Raw genomic sequence first — 25,348 nt, forward strand, 5'->3', positions numbered from 1 at the left:
GGACCTGGTTATATCCCAAGCAGACAGACAGTTTTCTCTCTTCCTCATACCAAATTTCCAGACAGACTGGAGCACTATACCTTCTTGCCCTCAAGCTTCATCACAGTAGCTTATATATTAGACACTGTGGTTAGGGCAAGGAATTACTTCATTCCACCACCCCCATCCTTCTGTCTTCCTGGGGATATCAGATGAAAGTCCAGGCAAAAGCACAGCAGATGCTCAGTTAATCTACTTGCACATTACTCAGCTTCTGTGCTTGACATAACTTCTTGGAAACACCAGAAAGCTTTGACAACTGACCACCCTTAAAGCCCTCCCTTTCGCACCTCTGCCACCAGCCCTACAGATTAAGCACATCAGGCACCATTGCCATTTTAACACATTATCTATGACTTCTTAGGCATAAAGTGAATAAATTCTTTGCCATGTCCTTTACAACACATTCAAGAAATCCAGCCTAATGGTTCTTCTTTGTACTACTGTAATAAATAAAAAAAAAAAAAAATGGTAATAATGTAGTAGATAGATGTGACAATGCAATAGGACTGAAAGATGAATCATTAAGCCTTCCCTCTGCAGCTAAAGAACTAGCCGTTACTTACTTGAAGAATGATATTCCACTACATCCTCTCAAAAATAATAATGCTGCAACCTAAATTCATACTTTTCAAAATGAAAGAATTTAGAGAGATAATATTTGACTCAGAATGTTTGGAGGTTTTCTTTGTTTTAATAATCCTCAATAAGGAATGTCACTTCTGAAAAACTTCAACATGCATCTTATCATGAAGATGATAGATTAAGCTCTCAAAATACAACATGGACTCTGATCCCAAAAATCATTTTATTACAATACAAGATTTTCACTTATTTTGGACTACACACCCAGAACAACAAATATCACAGATAATTTTGGCATAAATTTAGCTCTGAACCAGACTACAAATTCTGGTAAATACTAAAATTTACCAGCCATAGTACCCTAATCAGAAAACAAATACTGTAGGTTTGCATTTTTTTGTCAGACTGTACAAAATGTTCTTCTAGGTAACTTAAGATTTGTATTTTGAGTAATTTCAAAAAGAGTAAAGCAATGAATGATATTAAAATATATGGATTTTGATTTTGAATACTCAACCAATTACATGGTGCTGATTTCTCTATATATAAAATAGGAATTCATCTCTCTCACTTGCACAATTAAAATAAACCTAGTACCAGACTATCATCTTGCACACAAGGATCTATTGAAGTATTTCTAAGAGAATAATGTGAAAAAGTTTCCCTTTTCCATATTCATAAAAGTAAAATGAGATTTTATTCACCTTGAGAGGACACAGAACATGTTCTGCACTGTGTTCTTGCCGTAAGTCCTGTGATAACTTGAAGCTATCACTCGCATCAGGCCCATAATTTAAACACCTAAATAAAATATTGTACAGTTGTATCCTGGAAATAATTCAGTTCAGGGAAAAAAAAAATCCTCAGAGTAAAGATTTTGCTACTCACACAGCAGCCTGCTATGGTGAGTTTGTATTTTCTCAGTTTGGCTGCTGTTAAGGTTTATTGACAGTGGCATTTGGCTATATACTTCATAAGAATCCTGTGTTAAATATGTACTGTATTAAGACCAACAATCTTTGATCATACGCATGGTATCATAAAACTGTCACATACAGACTTCATTAACAGTGCCATTAAACTAATGTGACCCAGAAAGGCTTTTTCTGTGAAAACACTACCTATGTCCAGAAATGGGCAACAAGCATTTTACCAACACCAGATCCCATCCTAATACTCAGGAGACACTTCAGATGAAGTGAAGAGACCTGAACAGAAGCAGGGAACAAGCAACTTCCCTTAATGCCTGCAGCATGAATGCCATAAAAATGTTTCAAGATCCTGCTACTGAATTCTGACAAAGGAGTTTTGTGTTGTATAGTTTTATAATAGTTTGCACATTGTCTAGGAAAAGATGGTTATAGTCAGTCAGTTTTAAGTTACAGAAGAGAAAAAAAGCTTGCTGGTTCTACGTGATTTAAGTAACTTTTGTTGTTGCTGTTGTTTTTTAAAGCATAAACCCTGCTCCCAAAACGCTATGCATTGTATTATCATTCAGTTCCAAATGATTTGGGAAGTGGGGATGATCCCCAAATGAGTGGGGATGTTTTACACAGCAGAAAGCTGAAAGCTGTGTTATAAACCCCCCTCCAAATGTCTTTACTTTACTAATTGAAGCAACAGTAACTTAACTGTCTAGAAAGCATTTGTGATTAAAGAATTGTCAGTAAGAGTATTCCTCTTTTCCTCTAATACCTTGGATTACTCATTTGGGTTACAGTTTTGCCAAAATAAAATGTATATGCTTATACCTGTTACACAAGAGATTATCAATCAATAGCACATAAATAATCCTGGATTACATAAGACTTTACCAGTGCATTTTCAGGGTGATTAATATGTTCTTTCAAATAGCTGTAATTTCAGTCAGTTACTAAATCATATGAATTTTACACAGACAAGCCATAGCTGTAGGTTTTCCAGCTTGCTGTAAACTTGATTGAAAGTGATGTGAAAAGAGCAGAGATCTAATTTGTTTACAATGTTTATATATATATATAAATATATATAAAATATTACTCTAATTGTTTTACAAATTCTAAAAATTCTTATGAAAGACAGAGGAAATTCTTTAATATGGCTAAAAGGTTACATTTCCTAGCACAGGAAAAGGAACAGTGCTAATTTACCAAAATCACTTTTTCCTTTTTCTTTCCATTTTTTTATTTAAACTTATAATGCAAGGTACTGGAGAGCTACTGAAACATTAAACTTAATGAGAAACTTAAAGATCAAAGGATAGTAATATTCAAATCACAAAACTCTTCATGACTTTCATCTCTGCAATAAAGCTGCTGTGAAGAGACTTAGAGCGATACTGTTTTTAGCAGCATCCCTTTTACCAACACCCACCACCCAATAAAAACCCCACTGGCAGCAACAGACAGGGAAAACAGAAATAGTGTTCATTACAGAAGCATGAAGACACAGTCTGATTATTTTTAAATTTCAGCTTCTTAAGCTAATATATTTATTGAACATCTTTTTTGTTGTCAATACGTTAGTGGCAGGAGTTAAAATTGATGGGGAAATCGAATAATTTGATAACAATAACAAACACCATTAAAATCACTGTGTTTGACATCTCAAGAGTTAAATTAGAGTCAGAGTATTTGGCAGAATTTGAAGCAGAAGAAGTATTCACAGATGAAGTCCACCTGGTGAACAAGTTTGCCAGTCTCAAGTCAAATGACACCTGGAAAATTTCCAGTGCTGAGTATTTCCAAATACACAGTGTACTACTGTACAGTCAACAAACAATTATTTTGATACTACAGAGATTCTACTTCTGTATTAAACAACAAAAAGAGTTACATATTTACTAGTATATGTATAGAATGGGAGCTTCTCCGATGTGAAAAAAGTAGATTGTCTTTGTAACTCTATTTCCCTACCCTAAAACACATCACATTTTGGTTGCAGTCACGTAAGTAGCTGTCAGTGTCTAGAAGTAGATTTTCACCATTTTATTTATATTAACACCCAGGAGAGACCGATGTGATCATATCAGATAAAGAACCTCTCCCAGTACAAGCTGCATCCAGAGCCCAATTTCTTGTTGAGTTTTTACAATACCCAGTCTTAATTTAAGAAGGAAGGAAGTATCCTCCACCACAGTTCTTTGTCTTCCAAAAGCTTATCATTGTCACTTGAATTTCAGCTTGCATTCTTATACCAAATGCATTTGGTTTGAGCTCTCAATGACTATCATTTATTTTCCAAATTAAATTATTTTTGATATCAAACATCTATCTTCTTTGTAAACAAATATGGGACATGATCAAATAACCTTTTAATCTCAAACAAGAGATTTATGAGAAGACTTTTCAGTATACAGCATACATTTTCTAGTCTTTAAATCATCCTTGAAATTTTAAAATATAACAACTTTTTCTAGTAGGCTCTTTTTCCAGTAGCAGCAAACAAAAGCAATACCAACTCTTTAATTCTGCTTTTCATTCCCTGCTTTAGATCCAAGATGATACTATCAGTGCACTTTTAGTAATATCACACCAGGAGCAGATGTTTAACCGATTATGCACCATTATAATTAACTGCTTTTCAGTGACGCAGTGCTGGAACTGCTTTCTGGAATGTACATGTGCAAGCTACTTTCTTTGTTCTGGATATCTGACCATGCTCTTGGCCATGTTAAAATGAATGTTGATCTATCGAGTCCTGCTTGCCAAGTGATCCTGGTTACTCCACAGAACTGCCCCAGGCTGTAATCATTCCTCCAGAGCCTGTCTTCTGGGAACTTTACATTTTCCATCTGGATCACGAATATATACACTAAACAGCATCAAGTCATCAGGAAAGGGGCCGGCTAGAAGTCTGTTTAGATCACTGTCCTGTCTTTGATAGCAGTCAAGAAAAGATTCATAGATACAAAGGCTACAGCAAAAAAAACTGCAGGTAATATGTGTGAGGCATGAAGAATTACTTTTTATTTCTTACAAACTCCAAACTAATAATTTGTTGCCTTCTCAATCCTATACCATGTTAAAAAAAAAAAAAAAAAAAAAAAAAAAAAAAAAAAAAAACTTCCCTAAGTGTGTTTCAGGATAAAACTCTAAAAATCCCTGAGCTATTCATAATTCTCCATACACAAATTGTTCCATGGTTCTGCACACTTATGGCCCCTTTTCTGTACCTTGTCTTGTTATGCTATACCCTTTTTGACACAGAAGAACCAAAACTGTACACAGCATCCAAGATGCAGATGCATCACTGTGCACTTACACAGTGGGAACAAGATGTTTTGTTTTGTTACTTGTGTTGACTACTGCTGAGCTGTCAGAAAACAAGCATTTAGTTTAAAGTCAACCAATGCATAAGTAAAGTTAAAATGTTCTACATGCCCTTAGCATTTATCAATACATAGCATTTATCAATACTGACATTTATCTCAGTTTTATCAGTCGTCTTCTCAATCACAGAAACTCATTGAAAAATAGAAGAAAAAGAGTAGATAACTAATGTAGTATTCACATGTTCCAGACATCCATTCATATTCTCATCCCCCCCCTCCAGCCTCATTTATTACTCTGTTAAATACAGGCAAACTAACCTTAATAAATCATTCATTTAGTGATCAATACATCTTTTTTCTGCAGAATAACCTCTATTAAAATACAGTGCAAAAACACCCCCTTGCCTCCCAAAAATAAAATAAAATAATAATTGAAGACTTTCAGGCTCAAAGTGAGCAGCCAGTTTGGGCTGGGGAAACCTTTAAGTGAGGGCAAGTCCCAGAGCATCCTCTGTGGCTTCAGGATAGCCTTCAACTCTGAGTCATCTTCAATTCTGTCAGCAATGCACACTTTTGTCCAGAGAGGCAGAAAATGTTGGGAAAAGCAGATCCATCTCTGATGACTGGGCAGGATGTTCTCCATGAGGCCTGTAAATCTTCAAACCATTCACACAGATCAATACAGGGAAGAAGTGATCTGAGTTTTTAAGTATTTCACTCTTCCACAAAAAGCATCAATCCAGTTGAAGAATTATACATATATTATTCTCTTAGTCTAATTATCTCCCCTTTTGGGGAGAATCTGAGAGACACCAGGCACTCTGAATGATCAACAGAGGCAAAGACTCTCCTAGCCAGGCCCAGGAAGAAGAATTCTCTGACAGCCAGTTCCTGAAAGGTGCTTCCCATAATTTACAAGTTTAAACAAACAACAAAAACATAAATGAAGTAGTTATCAGTATGGCAGGAAATCAGGAAAATGGTGCAGAAAGAAGTAACAGCTTAAAGGACTAAGCATAGCCCTAGGTCCAGAAACATGGATGAAAAGCAGGTTTAGTGGCTAACCTACAGAAAACAATAGACTACAGAATCATAAAATATCCTGAGATGGAAGGGACCCACACAAGAATCATTGAGTCCAGGGGTCCACAAGGATCATTGACTTCAACTCCCATTGAGAGTATTAGTTTCAGGCATGTCCCCAAACACAGAGATAAATAAATAAAAAATAAATAATAATAATAAAAAAACTATCTCAAGAAAGCAGGCATCCAAAAAGACTTCATCTACATCTGCTAAGAATAATACAATTTAAAATAAGAGTATCAATATTTTTACCTGTTTTCTTCCCCCACCCCACCCTACCCAGTCCAAAAGCTGAGCCACTAAACTTATAATTTTTCCACTTCTGTTTTCTTTTAACCATTTCCTTCTATGCATACACTGATAACCCATAATCACTAAGCAACAAAATCTACTAAATCATTATTAGCATGTTATTAGGCTTAGAGCTGTGATCTGAAACATACATAGAAAAAGAAAACAAAGATTTAACACAAGCAAAGTAGCAACCAGCAGAACCAATTTGCTGCAAACTTTCTGCACTTTTAAAGTCATCTACCTGATCCAAAGCCTTTTTTTTTTTTTTTCCCACAGGCATGCTGTTATGGCAATAGTTATTCTCTCAATCATACTTTCTTCCCTCTTTCCTTTCCATAGCACCAATAACTAAACAAACCACAAAACATTGGCCTTAATGTACACGTAAAAGTGAAGATACATTTATTATTCAGGAGTACAGAGGGAAACAGGAAAATCTATCAATCTGCCAAGAGAAAACTAGGCCAGACAATGAGAAAGCTGACTTTAAGCTTTTGTTCATTTTTCATTAATAAGTAGGGACAGAGCTCCCTTTTTCTTTCTAGAAGACCAGTGCATTTCCCCATGGATTGCACTAAATGCAATGCCTTTGCTTAAAAAATAAAATAAAATAAAATAAAAACTTTAATCATTGCTCTCTTTCCACAAAGTTAAACTCTACTTACATACAAGAAAGAATAATAATACTATAAATTTTATTTTTTGAAATTCCATCACTTCCTTGTCTTTCAGCTTACTAACAGTGATTAACGATACTAAGAGAAAGGTAAAAGGACAACTAGAAAAACACCAAGACAAGGTCTCCTCTTAAAGACAAAACACAGCCCATTTTCCTGAGTTTGATTACTACATCAACTCTGGCTGAAACAAATTCCAAAGAGTTTTGAACTCTTGAAACTCAGACATAAACAAAAGAGGGCTATTCCTTACCGACACGCAGTTAGGCTGCAGTACCTCTTGCCATGGGATACTACAAATGCAGAGCTGGGAAGGGTTCTGGGGAGGGCTGGACAGGGCTGTAGAAGAACAATCCATTTTTTTAAATTAAATACACAGGAACTACAGTTCTGAGATGGGCTAGAGAGTGGAAGATCCTTGTGAGAAATGTCACACTGCTACTCTACCATATACTCCTGCTTATAAGCACTATTGGAGACAGGCTATTGGGCTACATGGCTGTGCGGTCTCATCCAGGACAGACACTTGCTTTTTTTTATCAAACACCCAGGCTGTAAATTAAATTATTATGTTTTTACAGATTCCAAAACTGAAAATTCAGGCAAAACAGCAGAGCAGCAAGAAAAGATGGGAAGCCCTACTACTCCAGTTCTTCAGCCTACAAGAAGCTTTATTAGCTATGACAATTGCAAAAACAAAACACTAACCAGCTGAAAAAGCTTATACACTACCTATTCATATGGAACCACTGACTCAAGATATAATTCAATGCCACCATTTTGACAGCCAGTTTTACAAAAGAAAAAAACAAACAAACACAACTTGACTTTAGTGCTATTTAATAAGTGATTAGTTGAGTGATTTTATTTGTTTAAAATAACTGTTCTACCTGAGCTAAAGTAATGCTGTGGAAAGCTAGCATTAAAAAATTATTTGCTCTAATCTATTTCAAACTTGGGCTTGACATCTAATCCCTCTTCATTAACAAATACTTTGGTGACCAAGTAACTGTAATAAAGATAGTGAAATAGTGACCTAAGTTCTTCAAAGGTGCCTACAGAGAAAAAAATAAATAAAAAATAAAGACAAAAAAATCTTAAATACAATTTAATTACAGAAAGAGTCAAGCAGCCAATCTTCTTAATCTTATTACTGATACATGAAAAATATGGAGGACAGTTTCATTTGAAATCATTTTGTCCAATATTGCTGTATAATTTAAAAATAAATAAATAAATAAATAAAAATCAAGATGTCCTAGCCATCAATTTAATCTTTAAATATGTAAAATTGTTATGCAAATCACCTTATGGACTTATTCACTAATAGGCTATTTATTAAATAAAGAACAAATTAATTAATAAGAATTGTTAAGGAAGAATAGTTAATTAAAAACAGATTTTGAATCAATAAACATGAAGCAGTAACTTGATTTGCTCTAAATTCATAATATTACATGAATTTAGCTTTTTTGGGGGGGGGGAGGGTTATGAATTTACATTGTTGACTCTTAACATTGTTAAATAAAATGCAAATGCAAGTAATGTCGCAGAAAGCGAAGAGAATTTTGAATTGTACACTAAATGACTATTATGTGTGGTTTTTTCCCCCACAATTTAAATGAGTATTATTATTTTTTTTCTCTTTTTCTGCAAATCTCATTTTTTTTCTTTTTCTGATTAAACTAAAGGCATTAGCTCTAGAATATCTGCTATAGCTTCATGAGGGTTGGGAAGTATAAATGTGGCATATAAGTCTTTATTTTACATAAACAGCAATTGGCATTCATTTAATACATATCTTAAATCATACTAATAAATAAAATTAATACCAACATCTATGACTGAGGTCACACCATTTCCTGATATTTATATCTCAAATCGTAGAATCATTAAGGTTGGAAAAGACCTCCAAGATCATCTGGTCCAACTGTCTCCCTATCACCAATATCACCCACTAAACCATGTCCTTAAGTACAACATCCAACCTTTCCTTAAACCCTGCCAGGAACAGTGACTCCAACACTTCCCTTGGCAACCTGTTTCAATGCCTAACTACTTCTGAGAAGAAATTTCTCCTAATTTCCAACCTGAAATGTTGTACTCCTCCACTCTTCCTCAGATATACCAAAACAGGTCCTCAAATCCTAAAAACTTAATGCGACCCTATTTGCGCCTGTAACTAAAGAAATCAAAAGAAAGCAAAATAAATCATGACCCCATGAATAAATAAATAAATAAATAAACCCTTACACATGGCTTACCAGCTGCACTGAATGGACTTAGGTTCTTACCCAAAGTTAAGCCCACCATTTAACCAATAAATAAATAAATAAATAAATGGAACTTCTGAGTCTGGAAGACTCCTGTATGATATAACCAATGGAAAGTGCAGATTAATTTTACAAGACCTTATTGTTACCAAATGCAGAGGGAAAAACTGCAGAAATTATTCTTACATGCACCAGTAGTTTAACAGGTACCTGAATATGTAGTGTTGTAATGCCCACAGATTGACTCTATTTTCTAAGCACAATATAATCCAATTTCTGTTAGTAATCATTATATCTTACTTTGAAGAGTTACCTAAAGCATAATATGACAAAACTCTACCCCTTCCTATCTACATATAGTTATCTTGCTTGAGGTAAGTTCTCATCAAGTTCTCTTGTAATAAATAAATCTAATGGTGAGAGGTTGGTACATATCATTCACAAAATGTGTGCCCAACATGAAAATAAGTCTTATAATGATGACACTCATTGCTGATAGAATAGCATGCAATGTTTTATTGCAATGGAAAACATGTTTCTTTTGTATGACTTACTTAACTCGTATGACTTTATATGACTTAACAGAGCAATGCTAGTCAGAGACCATGTGGTGGTTTTACTGTGCTAGGCAGTTGAACACCACAACCGCTCTCTCACTCCCCCTCCTCAGATGAGGAGGGGAAGAGGTAAAGGAAAGAACAACTCACGGGTTGAGATAAGGATAATTTAATTAAAGAGAAAAAATATTATTAAGGAAATATTATTATTAATTAAACAATTAAACTAAAGGGAAAAAAGGGAAAGGGGAAGAGGGAGGGGGAAAGGGAATAACAAAACAAAACAAGTAAAGGCTATGTGGAAGTGCAGAGGAAAGAAATTACTCTCTACTTCCCACAAATGAGCGATGCTTGACCACGTCCTTGAAGCAGGGCCTCAAGACACGTAGCCGGTGTTCGGGAGGAGGACAGACGTTTTCACAACGAGAGCCCACCCCTCCCCTCTTCTTCCTTTTTCCACCTTTTATTGCTGAGTGTGACATCATATGGTATGGCATATCCCTTTGGTTGGTGTAGGTCAGCTGCCCTGGTGATGTTTCTTTCTCACTTTTTTGCCCACCCCCTAGGAGGGTCAGAGAGAGTCCTGATGCTGTGCCAGCACTTCTCAGCAGCAGACACAACACCAGTGTGATACCACTGCTGTTCTAGCTACAAGTGCAGAGTGCAGCACTGTATGGGCTGCTGCAGGGAAAGTTAACATCCCAGCCAGACCCAGTAAAGACCATGACCAGCAATATAACTTGCAGGAACAACCACATGTTACTGAGCAGTGAAAGCTCATGCATTTTGACCATGTTACCTTTCCCACATCCCATCTGTAGCGTGGATGGGAAATCACGGCTTTTGCAAAATTAATATAGATTTGTCAGCTGCTACAGCTATTGTTGAGAACAGTTCGTTAACTTGATCTAATTTAAGATGGAGCTATATGATAAACTTAGCATGTGAATAATACTAGCCATATCACAGGAGAAAGGAATGCTGTCCCTTAAGCTTAGATTTGCCTACATATTGAAAAGTTTAGTATTTTGGCTGAAAAACTGCAACAAGACTAATAGCACATGTCAAAATTTCATCTTTATCACTGTAATTACTTGTGTTATACACATTTCACAGTTTTGGAAGGATGGTTGCAATATTGTTTGAATGTTGTCACAAAGGCTAGCGAATACTAGAAATTACACTTTTCCTCTTCCCTCCTGAACACTACACAATCCTGGGGATGTGAAACAAACCTGGCCATCATGACTTTTCCCTCCTACCATTAGCAACACAGCCAGTGGATTACTTTAAAATCACTGCTTGACACAAGAACATTCAGACTTCTCTATGCTACTCACTGCAGTTCTGATGATAAACTCTGTAAGGAGGCAGAACCAAACATTTTTCTTGTTTGAAAGTTGTGTAATAGGATCAACTCCATCTGCCTGGCACCAGTTCCAGGCACCACTGAACTCCAGAACTTAAGTCAGATCCCTCTGAGGACCCATATCCTCACTCATTTCAATTTCACTCAGCAAGTTCAGAAGAAAAGAATAAAATGAGTCAAGGGCCAAAGGTGATGAGGGAAGATGTAATGGAGGGGTTTAGAAGAAACTGGAAAGTCATGAAAGACTAGAGATGTGTCTGAGACTGTGAGCTGGAAGCAGCAGCACACACCAGTGAAAGTGCGGAAGCTGGCAGAGAAATGGATACACATGGGAAAGTAAGAATGAAGGACGTCAGAGGACCAAAACCAGAGCTGACTAAGAGGGAGGCAGTTGTTTTTTTTATTACCATTTATTTTTTGAGATGCATTTGTAGCAAGAGAAAGTTTGTGATGCATGTGAGGCTTAAAAAAAAAAAAAATAAGAGGTGAGAAAGAAAATGGGGAGAAATATCAATGTAAGAGCAGTAACAATAAAAGTAAAGTGCAGAATTACAAGGCTCTGAAACTACTAGCAGATGGCTCCATGCACAGAGGATGACCCATGGAAGACAAAGAGAATTAAGCATTTTCCTTAGCATGCAATACTACCCTGATATGTTAACATCAAAATATACTGTTACTTAGGAGTGCTGATAAATTTGATTCCTCAAAATTGGTAGACTGTTTTTTTTTTTTTTTTTTTTTTTTTAATGTTAGTAAGTTTCCTGTTGTGCCAGGTTGTTAGCACATTCCTTTAGAGTACGCTTTCCTTACATTTCAATATACATCCTCTTAAATATCTATTAAGGTCAGTGTATTGAGAAAGTTCCAAACAAACAGATTACGCTTTTCTTCCACCCCTCCACTCTCACAGAAATTGATACCATGCGTGATAATTTGAAATGCAGATATCCAAGTAACAGTTGCCAGGGAACTAATAATATATTGCAAAGTAAAGTGTTCAATTCTTTTCTTAAATCAATGCTTTTCTCCAAAATTTCCAGGCCTTATTTGATTTCTACTACTTTTAACTTTATTTTCCATTCTATGATTTAGTTCTTTCTTTTCTTGAGTTACAGTACACTTAAACCTTTACCATCCCAGTTTATACTTTTATCTAAAAATCTTTCATATAAAACATGCACTAATGCACTCTCTGGGATAATCTATGCCATAACATAAAAAGAAGGACTTTATGAGGAGACATCATCTTGATTGCTATTAGAAGGAAGAAATCACAGTAATTCTTCAGTAAACTAGGAGAATCAAAATTGTCCATAATTTGGAATTTGGAGGCTTTGACTGATCAGGTTACTCAAAACCATAATGATACCTTAATAACACAGAAAATCGTTTAAACTTCATTTTGTGTTATACAAAGCCCACAGTATACACACTGAAAATGCATGCCAGTGCCTTTATACCTTCATGAGTTTTGACGAATAGCCATTTCAAAAGACAGCCACTTACAAAAGGACCTAAACCTTAAAATGCAAGTTTAGAAGAATTTGCTTACTTATGCATAGCTATCAGCAAATTTGAATTCTATATGATCTAGTAATAAATCTCAGGTTTTTGCACAGATTTATAGGTCTATGAATGTAATAGCTATAAGCCACTGTGTATTTACTTTATTGGCAGAACAGTTTATAGATTTGACAGAGTGCTGTTCAGATAAGATTATATCCAACTAAGAACAGAAAAGAAACTGTCAACAAGGCTGTAAGACTATAATAAAAAAAGCAAAAGCAGAGTTTTCGTAATGACTAAACGTACCTTCAGAGTACTCTCAAATCAGTCCCAGACATGAAAACACAGTTGGAAATCATTTTAAGAGAAGGGTGAAGAATGGCATGTTGCCACAAAAATAAACCAAGCCTGAACTTTTTCTGTATTACACAACTTTCAAAGTAAATGGAAAATATATATATATATTTTATTTAAAATATAATATTTTTTGCCAATTGAGATTTGGGAAGTCTAGAACCACAAAACAGATTTGTGATTGATCAGCATTAATCACAGCTGATTAGAGAAACACACACCCAACCTTTCCTCCTTTTGTACACAGTCAAAGCTATGATGGTTTTCTACATCCTATCAGGAAGATGGAAAAGGAGGAAGCTTAGGAATCAATAGGTAGTTTTTCCTCAAAATCACAAAAGCACAAATAGAGATTTCTAAAAACACGCACAGATGTTATTCAAGTAGTGAAATTCAAGATGGCAAAACTTCTGACTCTCATGTACGAGAGAAGTGTGTAAGCTTCACGTGTGTGTGCATATACACACGCATGTATACATAGACACAGGCACATGTTTCCTACTGGATATTACAGCCAAATCTCTATCTCACTGAAGACACTGCTCTTTAACTTCCAGATGATCTCAGCTCTGTATTATAAAATCAGGACAAAAGACAGTAGCGAAGAAAGTAGGGGTGGATTACATGGAGTATGGCTGAATACAACAGCTGCAAAATTTGTTATGACAGAAGGCCCCAAGTAAGGCACTGTTACTCTGGTTACTTCTGCCCAGGAAGCTGCTGGGTCTGTATTGAAGGGAACAGAAAAAAAGGGCTTCTAGAGTCACAGATGTTAACTGGACCCTTATGTTGTACAGCATCAAACAGTCAAATAAAATTTGTGGTTTTAAACCTCTGAAAGATGCAGAAAAAAAGGAGAATGTATATAAATATGAAAGCTTCATTTTAATAACATTTTTCAGAGCCTTTCCTTCTGGCTACGAAGAACTGTTGTAAGAGCTTTTTTCCCTTCTTCACCTCTCTCCCTACCACATCCCTCCCACATCTTTGCTTCACCTCACCACACCTCTTATGATGCTGCCAGGGTATTTGGAAGTGGACAAGGAAAGAAAAATGTATTTTGAGGAAATATTTCAGTATGTCTTCCTTAAAATAAAAATAATAACAAAAATTGCTACATTCTCAAACTTAAAGAACAGTCCATTTTAAGGGCTGACCGTACCTTGGTCTGAAAGGGCAGCAGCTTGCACAGCTTTGTATAGTGGGAAATTCCACATACATATTATCACCTTCTCCCTGGCCACTGCAACAGATGATAATACCTATTGTTCAGAAACAAATTGCTGTTGTACATATATCTTCTAATCATTAAAATTAAATAGTTTTTAATGACTATCAGGGTTACTTAAAAAAAAAAAAATAATGAGAGATTGAAAAAAGAAAGGCAGTGTCATATACTAAAGCTCTTCCTGCTTATGGCAAACAAGCTCAGTAGGTAACCAACTGACAAATTATATGATATCATAAAACCCCAACTTTATTTATGACTTCTTAATAGGTATCAGATATACATATATGATACCTATTACCTTTCCACATGAATTACTGTCTTCCTGTTTATCTCATTGGTTTACTTTTATCTCTGGAGTTAAACTACGTGTAAGATACTGCAAATTTCTCAGTATGCAGGAAGGACTTGGTTTCTACCCAATTAATGTAACATTTGATATGGAGAAACAACTTTACCTGTTTCCAAAAATTCTCACCTCACTCTTTCACAAACTGCTTTCATCAGAGAAAGTTACCTTGAGAACTTAAAAGCACCAGGATACATGGCTTTTTTTAATTTATGACATTGGCAGATTAATAAATGGGGAAAGAAATTTTAGCATGATTAATATAACTTTAGAAAGTTAATGTAATAACTGTTAAACAAGTTTTTATAGTATTTTGGATATTATTTGTAAAGTTCTATTAAAAGAACCTTTTCGTGCTCCTTTCATGTTAAAATTTCCATTAATGCCAATGGATCAGTTTCATCAACAGAAAATCATAATTTGGAAGTGGTCAGAGTACTGCATGCTATTGACACATAGACAAGAGAATTCAGGTGTAGCCACCCTCTCATCAGAAATAACATGAAGAAAAATATTTTCAGTTATGGTATTTTCTGGCCACCCTAGCCAAATACCTTGAAATATTAAGGGAATTCAGACTTCTGTCTAAAAACTTTCTCTACTGTTTTTCTCTTCTCTTTGTCTTGCCTTTCCCAACCATTTCTCTCAGCTCTTCCAAGTCTTCTGTGTCAATTTGCTTTATGACAGGGATGTCTTTCACAAACTGCTTTTTTTTTTTAAAAAAAAGAGCTTTTGGAGAAAGCATGTATAAATATGTATACATACATCAATAATGGAGCAGGAAACCTGTTTTTTTGTTGTTTGTTTTGTTTTGTTGTTTTTTTTCCTGCCACTTGAGTGAACACAGGAAGCTAACTAAGGTGAAAATGTCTGTGAAAATCTTTACAATGAGAAATAGCCTACAGTCTTTAAGAACCCAATTACTTAGAAATAAGGAACACTACGTGAAACCTCATACTAATAAAGAAAAAAAAAAGTGAGACTTAAGATGTGGAGATAAAGCTAGTGAATTATATTTTTTTTTGTTCATCCTTCCCTCAAGTTTACTCTGTTTGTTTTGGCTAGCTCATTGTCTAAACTCTTTGGGACATCAAAAAAAAAAAAGTGTATTTTTTACAGTGAAATGCTCATAAAATATAAATATAAAAATATAGAATTATATGCTTATAAATCATATTGATATATGGTAAACTGAAATAATATAGAAGTGTAAAAGGCAAGACTGGACATGAAAAATATACAGTAATATAATAAGTTAGAATAAATACCAGTAGATATGACATAAATGAATGTGACATAAAAGTAATTTGGGGGCAGACAAAAGCAGGGAAAATGCTGCTTTCAGAAGACTAGGTAATATTTGTGAAGGGTTTTAAAGATGAAAACATCTATGAATGTTTTATGGCTATGGATTTCCACTGGATTCATGTAGCCTCCGTCTGAAATTGATAATCTGAGGACTTTGATACAACCTCTGATTCACAATCAAAATAAGTGCATAGATATAAAAATGGGGAGATTCATATATGATGAGTTGCTATGACCATACACTGCCTTAAGTGTTCTTCATTTCTACAATGATGTTTAAAACAACAGCTTACCCAGATGCATGTGTAAGCAAAATTTGTAAAAATAACACCCTTCAGTACATGTTAACCTTCCTTTTGAATTACGAGGGAGGACAAAAAAAAATAATGAATAATGCTACTATTATAATCTGACAACATTTATACCTCCAAAGTATATTCTGTCCAGAGATGTAATGAACTGTGAATTTCTAAGAACTGGAATGATAAACTTCTTGACAACACTTAAGAGGAAAAAAAAAGTACAGACAGTAATCAACGTAGAGACATACTGTCCAATTTCTGTGGAATAATTCAGAATCTAACTACTAATTCCTGAAATTTCAAATTGTAGGACTTCTGCTAATCCATTGCTGTGGCTAATCAGCAAGTGGCTAATCCATTGTTTACTGTCTTATTCTGTATAACCCAATTTTCAGCAAGTCAGTCAAAAGTTTAACAACTAAAATTTCCAATAATGCAGAAGAGAAAAAACTTGCAAGTTTTTTTTTGATTGTTTGTTTGTTTTCTGCCCCCTCTGGTGTTATACTCTAATGATCCATTTACACAATTAATATATATATATATATATATATATATATAATTTGTAAAATATTGGTTCAATATAAGAAGTCCCATGTATTTAACCATAAAGTTTAGACTGAGAAAGCTGTATTATCATGAAGGGGTATGATTCTTCCTTCTCATTTCTACATGTCCATGCTTACTGAGAGCGATGTGGCGAGTGCTGCTCACATAATTTCATGTGAGCATGGTGGGTGGGGGGGGGGGAGAACAACAACTCATGTGGGGAGGGGAACTCCATTCCTCCTCCCCCACCCTGATACACAAGGCGCAGAAATTTATGTTGCAAATCAATAAAGGCTAGAATCACTTTTAACAAAATACATGCAAATACTTTGTGGAGCTACAGTTGTTTTTTCTTTTGATCCAGATCAAGCACTTGAATCCCATCTCCAAATAAGTAAAATACTAAATAAAGACAGTAAAACAGTAATAAGGTTCTTCGTGTTGTTGTGTTTTTTTCTTTTAATATAAAATAAAGGGGAAGGAATAGTTCATATATCAGCTTATATTTTTATTTTATTTCTAGTGTCATGCATAATATTGGGAGCCTTTGGACAGTACTGAATGGCTGCAGTGTTCATCTGATTTCAAAGAAACTATGTATACTTTCCCATGTCATACACTGGAAATAATTGGTCCAAACCTGTCAAGAATAAGCATTTCTTCAGTGACTTCACACTAGCTTATATTAAGTCAAACTATTGCCTACCAAATTCCAGAAGTACTTTTAGTAGCAATACTTTTAGTGCATACATGCCATAGAGCCTGAATCATCAACCTCAGCCAAGGTCCACGGTCAGTTATTTGGAAAAAAAAAAAAAAAAAATCATTAAACTAAAAAATTGTAACTTCTTAAAATTTGCTGGTAAGCAACATTACCTAGCAAGTAAATGAAAAGTTACAGACCTACAACTTCATCTCTTAATGACTTAAAAGATGCAGAGGTACCCTCCCCCCCCCCGCCGCCCCCCTCCCCCTCCCCCCCCCGTCATCTTCGCAGAGCAATTAAATTGGACTTCAATCCTTCAATCTTTCCTTCCGAAAGGAAATAGCACTTGAGAAGCAGCATCCTTACATGAGAAATATGAAGATGATTTAATCTGCCAAAAAAATCCCCCAAACTGTTCATTACATTGTTTCATTAAATTGTGACTGCATCTGAACATGCATTCCTTTATTCACCTCTATATTTCTTAATTTTTAAAGCAATCCAAAAGGTTATGCTCCGTATGTTAAAACGTTTTTTCTCTCTGTGGGCCCATAAAACTGAATAAAAACAGGCAGTGTCTACTGCAATATTCACTTTTTTTCATGCAGCTACAGAAACAAATATACGAGCACTAGTGTTTGAGCTTTTTATCATTATTTTCTGCAGCTGGACAAATCTCACAAGTGTAATTTAATTCATCAAAAACAGTTTCTCCTGGAAAATCTTTGACACGTTCAATCAACTTGTCATCTGTATGTTCCAACTACTGAAAGTTATTACATCCCTAACTCAAATTTTAACTTTTTTTTTCTTTTTACCTTCAAGACTTAGCAATAAATTTACTTTATGGGAAGAAAAAAAAAACAGTGAAGACAGTAAGAGAAAATGGTATGTATGTTTTATACCACCTAAGTACAGCTAATCAGCTATCAGATCAGTGGCTTTTTGTAAGTTTTTAAAAAAAAAAAAAAAAGTAAAAAAGTATCTTTCTAACAAGTATGAACAATTGTCACTTGAAACTTGCATATTCAGGTGTCAAGTTTGGTTTTGGTGCCCTAAAGCACAGATGTAAGTGGGCAAATCCTCCCTCCTAACACTTAAATGTACCACCACTCTTGTTCATCTTTTCCCACTTCTTCACTTCTGTTTCAAGATCAATTTCTTTTCAATACAATGAATACATACTTCTGTTGATCTTACAGTTAGCAGAATTCATCTATTGGTACTTACCTAGTCAAAGAAAAAGTTTATTAAAAAAAAAAAAAAAAAGAAAAAGAATAAAACTCTGTAAATTAATGTTTAAGAACAATAGCCTTTGAAGATATGCTGAGTTTAAGAGTTTCTACAGAACTTTAACAAGTGGAAAAAAAGTAGTTTGTGTCTGTCCAAGACGTTGACATTTAATACCCTTTTGGGAGGCAAAAACTATATAGCCAGTTATATAAATTACAAAAGTACCAGCGAATTTACCACCTAGGTTAAAAGATATACTGATGTAGTAAAATCATTCTAAAACAGTCTATTAAAATTTAGCAGGAAGTGTAGTTATTATATCTTGTATATTAACAAGCAAGACCTTCCCAGATGAATAATCAGCATACAGCTAATCAGCATCAAGTCACTCAACTGTTATAGCTGAAATTGAACTGAAGCATATGCAACGCATCTGTACATTTACAAGCACGAGCTCCCCAGATGTTATAAATTACTATCTTTACTAGTTGTCTCCTAAAAGTGTTGACTTAAAGAAAATGCAGTGAACAGTAGAGATGTTCACAGCAGGAATTGTCAACAGAACTAAATTCAACAGCAAAAGATCTGTTGGATATGTGCATGATCTAAAGGGTAAATGTCACAGAGCTATTACTGCTTGGGTCCATTATAGGGACATTACTTTCACCTATAATTGGTGATACAAGTTCTACTAATTGACTAACAATACATTGCATTTATTCAAGTCTAGACGTGTGCAACAGGCAACAAAACATAACCTATTTCCAAAACACATGGAGGAAAAAAAAAAAAAAAAAAAAAAAGAAAGAAAGAAAAAGGAAAGAGAGAAATCAAACGCCAAAGTGCTAGTCATTTTTAGCAGACAAGTCAGAACGGTATTGGAGATTCAGTCATTTCAAATGGTTGTACTCAAACTCTTATTAAAAAAGGAGACATCAAATTCTAAACTTTATTTAGAAGAGAGAAAGGGAATACCAGTTAATGACACACAACTCCAACAGGCAGTTTACCATTATCGCTACCATTCATTTATTGCCCGGACAGTTTGCGCCCATCGTGTAGCCGGCAGAAAGGTGCACCAGCGAGCTCCATCAGTTCAGCTAGCACTGAATTTTTCCAAACCACCACACAGAGCAGCATACAATTTACATCAGGGTAAACCCAGCTTCCCCAGCTCGACCAAAACGCCAGCAAGAGTTTTCAAACTGAGATAAAAAAAAAAAAAATATAGTGTAAAAAAAAAAAAAAAAAGAGCTCACATACTTTTTAAAAGCCGGCCCAGGGTTATATTATAATCCACTCCTCCGGCAGCGCTCGGGCACGGCCGCGCCGCGGGATTCCCCCCAGTCCCCAGGGATGCGCGCCGGCTCCCCAAAGCCCCGCGCCCCTTCCTCCAGGGCGCTCTCGCGGGGGATAGCGGGGGCCGTACTCACAGGGACACGGTGCGGTTGGGCAGCACGGCGGGTTGCAAAGTTTCCACCAAGTCGCCCCCGCTGCAGACCACTTTGATGCGGAGTGCCGGGCGGCCGGGCCCCTTGGCTCTCTCGGCGGCGCAGAGGCAGCGGTCCACGATGAGGTCGGGGCAGTTCCTGCTGCCCCCGCAGAGCCCCCCCAGCGCGGCGGCCAGCAGGCAGAGGCAGAGGCGGCGGCAGAGCCCCCGCATGCTGAGCCAGCGAGCGAGCCGCCGGCAGCCGCGCCGCGCATGGCACGCTCCCCTCCGCGCCGCTCCGCGCTCCAGCCGCGCTCCCCTCCACGCCTCCTGCGCCCACCCCGCCCCGCCTCGCCGCGCCTCTCTGCTCCGAGGGAGCCCCCCCTTCCTCCTTCTCCTCCTCCGAGGAGTCACCGCTCCTTTCCTGCCGCAGCCCGTGCGGCCGCGGCGCTGGGCGGACCCCGCGGACACCCCCCCCGGCGGCCGGAGCCGCCCCCGCGCCCCGCTACCTGCGCCCCTCAGCGGGTGCCTGGCAAGAACCCCGAGGAAGGGGGCAGATGCTCCGGGTAGGGGCTGCACCCAGGGCAGGCACCAGTTGGGAAGTCAGGAGGTGAAGAAATTAGGGGGAGGTTGGGATGCCGGTGCTGGAAATACTCGGTTTTGCCTGCCCTGCCCTTTAGCAATGTGTGCGCAAAGCGGGACTCGCACCTATTTGGGTGGGAAAGGGGCGTCAGGCTGTGGACAAAGGTCAGCGTAGACCAAGAGGCAACATGGGGCTCCAGCTACCTCTGTCGGGGTGGCTCCACACAGTTATCCCAGGTCAAACACCTCAGATAATGCTGTGGGCACCACCTACAACAGCGGAGTGATTAGTGGTCAAGGGCTGCTCCACCATCCAGGTCAACGAGCAGCTTGATTTTCTGCTTGGATTTGTAGGTTTATGGTACTCCGTGGCTTCAGAGCTTCTCAACGGTATTTTACATCATAGAAATGGTAATTCTTAGTGTGGATGTTTACTATCAACTGGTAGCTACCCTGTTTTTTGGTTGTTTGCTTCTGAAAGTGAACAAAAAATCCAATTTGTAACAAGGACTTCCATTTTTAATGGGCTTTTACAGAAGGATCATGTTCCCTGCCTTGTCTTGCTCAAGGGGGACTCACAACACACATTGTCATTTCAGGATCTAGGCCAAAGTTACTTATAGTCCACCACAGCTGTAAAGCTGTTTAAAGTTACTAGTTTTTAAAATATATTATAGTCCCTAAGGGGAGGGGAGTCTCTAAGGGTCTTGCCCATTTACAATGCCTCCTATTGCTGTGTTTTAATATCTAATTGGAGCCTTTAGGCACTAAGTTTATTAATAAGTGATAGAAGGATTAGTGCTCTTGTGAAATTCCAGGAACTTTCTCAGGAACAATCTTCTTTTCTGTACAGTTGTTGATTTAAAGAATCATTAATATTACAACCTCTGCTCTTCTATTTTTAAAAGCAAAGTTGTGTAAGGCTTACTGACAGACTGCAAAATGGATGGTGTTACATGAGACCACTCAGCATTGTAACGGTTACATGCTGTTCTTCCTTATGATAAAGAAAACCTATATAGTATTTCAATTTGCAAATACTTTTTTCAACTTTGAAACATTCTCTCACTTATTCTCTCCACTTGTGAAAGCACAAGTGGAGAATACCTATTTATAGAAACGTAGCATGAATTTCATTCAGTGTTAACCTTACTAAGGAGTGGAATTTTGCAGTCAAACTCAGTCCTAAACACACGCTAGCATAGTTTTAACATTTTTTCTAGATCACTGATCCTGAAAGTTCTTAAAGAATATTGTTTTATTAAAGAACAAGAAGAGGTGTGGAAGTCATCTATCAAATCGTACAGGAAAAAAAAAAAAAAAAAAAAGGGGGGGGGGGGGGGGAAGGAGCTATTACTCCCAACATTAGAGATGAAAATTAAGGGAGAATTTCCTCCTCACTTCCCCATTCATCTCACATTTCCTTTATTTCTTGCTTTACTACAAATAAAGAAACAGCCATCTACTCCTTCCTTCACTGTTGTCTTTAAATATGAAAAAGTAACTTTTGTATGATTTAAAAGCACAGATGATATTCCAGCCCTGAGACCTCACAGTTTAAACAGAGGTCTGGTTGAAAAAAGAGTCCTGGGTACCTAAATAGCTCACTACTGCTTCAGTGGGCACCAGCCAGCATAGCAGAACTTTCGGCATTGATAGCAGTGAGCCAGTCTGCCAGACATTGGAAGATGAAATTTCAGCTCTCTCATCATATGCAAACAACTGAATTTTCAATTTCTTGGAAAAGTAGGATAATCCCAAGTTCCCTTGTTAGAGGGGAAGAAAAAGGGCTGTGGCACCACAGTTTTAAAAGCAGCCAACATTGCTCTGTTTGGGTTCCAAAACTGCAAGTTTTAGACAAGTAGAATATGCCTACTACTTGGGTACCTGTGGGGGCTCACACAGTAGATAGCATACGATAGGGCATGAGCTCTTGAAATGGATTTTGGTATGTGCAAAATTAGAATTCTGACTTTATAATGTATATAGTTAAAGACACTTGGAGAATTCAGATGTCTATGCAGTTAAACAGGAACTGAGTGAGGATACTGTAAATTGCAGTTGCCCTTGGGCCTTTCAATTTCTCTGAAATATTTTTAGATCTATCCCAAGATTATCACACATGGGTACAAACAGAATGTGGTATGTGCTGGTCACCTTCCGCTCACACAACCAACCAAGAAAATTTGTGAAATGGTTAAGGAGTAGAAGAAGGCCAAGTCCTGCTCAGATAACTTCCTGGAAGACAAAAGCATGACTGGACATTTGCTTGAAACATGACATTTTCTAATTTTAATTACCTTACAGTTAAATTCTTGCTTTTGTTGTTTGATTCAAAAATGGAAGTGAAGGATAAATTTTCTTAGACCAGGGAAGTAAAATTACTTTTTATTATTTTTTTTTTCTTGCATCAAAAGTCTTGAGGGGTTTTAGTAGGTGTGTTATTGTGTGCATACCCCACATCCTTGCATCAATACTTGAGAGAGGAATTTTATCCCATGGCTGAATGTGTAAATATCGAAAGGAATGTAAATAAATTTAGGAAGATAATCCTAAAATGGTATTAGTCTGAATGAAGATAAATTATATAAAAATGAATCAGAGGTTAGAAATACAGGAGATGCATTAAACTTCAGGTTTACATTACATTTAGATCATGTTCTCAAGCACAAAGCAGCAGCAGCACCTGCTTAGCATCACAGGACATTACACAGCAATTAAGTAACAAGAATGTGTTATACAATAATAGGAAATATGGGGAAGCAGAATGTAAATAAGTCAATTTGAATTTTGTCAGGATTTCAAAATAGTATGTTAGTATTGGAAGAGAGCCATGGAAACTTTAATAGCCACAAACCGTCAGGGCTTTTGTTTTATTTCTTATCCAGAAGTTGGCACACTATCAGCCCTTTAATTCCTTGAACATTGACCCTTTATTGACAGCAGTGAAACAAGGACTCACCCCATTTCCCCCTGCACCCCAGTATTCCACCACCATTAATCCAGGAACAACTATTTATGCTACGCCACATCTGCATGGCACCATGTTACGTCTGTAAGCCTTTACAATGAAATTATTTTAAAAAACAATGATGGTCTAGAAAAAGGGTAGGTAAAGTAACTGGGAGAAAAATGATACAGAGCATGTTTCCACTGGGACACTTGGAATTCTGTGAAAAGACATTATTTGAAAGGTAATAGAGGAAAAAGGCCTAATGAATAAAAGCACATAGTACAGCATTCACATTGAAAGAACCCAGTGATTTTTTTTTTTTTTTTGCTTCATACATGGTGAATTAAAATGTCAGTGTTAGAGGTGGGATCATCTTTTTCCATGAGGTTCTCTCATAGGGCATTGACAGTCTCAAAACAAAGATAATAAAACAATACAAGCAAAGTTGTCCAGAATTGTTGCCAATCATTAGAATTAATTGGATAAAACTGAGTGCGGAAACAGACTCTTGGTCCTGAACCTATTTAACAGATTGAGTAATCTTTTAAGGAAATGCGGAAACTGAGTCATTCAGAGCTGCAGTAATCAGAGCAGTGAATGTGCTATAGGGAACAATGCTCTATTAGAAAGAATTGACAGAACAGGATTTCCATCTCTGCTATTCTGCATTAGCACAATCAGAAACACCTCTCTATTAATTTTATATGAAGAAATGATACTATAAGAAACCCTCAAGTATAATTGCATTGTTTTCCTTCCACTCATATTTTGTATCATATTAGTTATAAATACAGTATCATATCTGGAAGTAAAATGTTTTCCAAAACTTCAGTCCTTGCAGGGTGACAGCTTTCAAAAAAAAAAGTATTAAAATTTTCATTGAAATAAGTAGTCTAGAGACCTCCTGTAAAAAAAAATAATAATGAATATATGATTTTTATGAAGCAGAATAGAGCCCAATGAACAATTCTTTTAGAAACTGAGAATGTAGCTGTGTCGTTATGCACAAATAATGATGAACTACCAGTGGAGAGTGGAATAATTATCTCAAAACTATCAACAGTTAAATAAATAACTATTTGGAGGAAAATAAAACCACCACCTTGCAGTGTAAGCTGCTTCTCAAAGCTGAGACAAGATTTTTGCAAGGAATACTCCAGAATTATTGCCAAAAATATATATATATAAAATGTAAAAACAGGAATCATATCTGTAATGGGAATTTACGTCAGTGTAAATTTCTGGTGATCACCCAATGCAACTCCAACTGTTACCAAGTCCCTCAGCCACCACAGAGAACCGCCTGAAATTGTTCCAAAATGACACTAAAGACACATGTTTTTGAGCATTCTACCCTTCATCTCTTAATGCCACTTTATTTATTTGCACAATAGCAGAAGAAGAATTCATGCACAGTCAGCCAGAGGAGAATAAGGATTTTAACTTCGTACCTTTAGAGGCTTGGCGTGAAGTTAGGCTCCTGACACAGAACAGTGCTGCCACAGGCCCACACATCAGGTCCTGAAGAACACGAGGTTTTGGGAGAGCCATCCTCCTCTCACGTGCAGCTTTAAGATGCACTATCAAGGTGTATTTTTGGATGTCGATGTACACATGCCAGTGCTTTGTAGGGTTATTAATTACTATGCACACAGGAGAATTCTGGCTGACTTAGCAGCAGGCCTTGCATCAGAAGAATAGGGAGAGAAAAATCACG

General features: G+C 36.7%; 1 protein-coding gene and 1 long non-coding RNA gene across 3 annotated transcripts in view; both read right to left on the reverse strand.

Moving 5' to 3' along the window:
- Positions 1–20,452, reverse strand: part of ADGRA1 (adhesion G protein-coupled receptor A1) — a 270,862-nt gene extending 250,410 nt beyond the window's left edge. The window contains exon 1 of one of the 2 annotated variants that reach the window (XM_035330799.1): positions 20,101–20,452. In XM_035330799.1, the coding sequence (XP_035186690.1) occupies positions 20,101–20,330 (230 nt within the window). In that variant the 5' untranslated portion in view covers positions 20,331–20,452. The remainder of the gene's footprint in view (positions 1–20,100) is intronic. The other variant, XM_035330800.1, reaches the window with a different exon arrangement.
- Positions 20,453–25,088: 4,636 nt separating this feature from the next.
- LOC118168751 overlaps positions 25,089–25,348 on the reverse strand; it is a 6,393-nt gene continuing 6,133 nt past the window's right edge. Inside the window, exon 4 of the long non-coding RNA XR_004751774.1 lies at positions 25,089–25,314. This is a non-coding gene — a long non-coding RNA (uncharacterized LOC118168751). The remainder of the gene's footprint in view (positions 25,315–25,348) is intronic.

This window comes from Oxyura jamaicensis, chromosome 6 (genome assembly GCF_011077185.1).
Source record: "Oxyura jamaicensis isolate SHBP4307 breed ruddy duck chromosome 6, BPBGC_Ojam_1.0, whole genome shotgun sequence".
NCBI lineage: Eukaryota > Metazoa > Chordata > Aves > Anseriformes > Anatidae > Oxyura > Oxyura jamaicensis.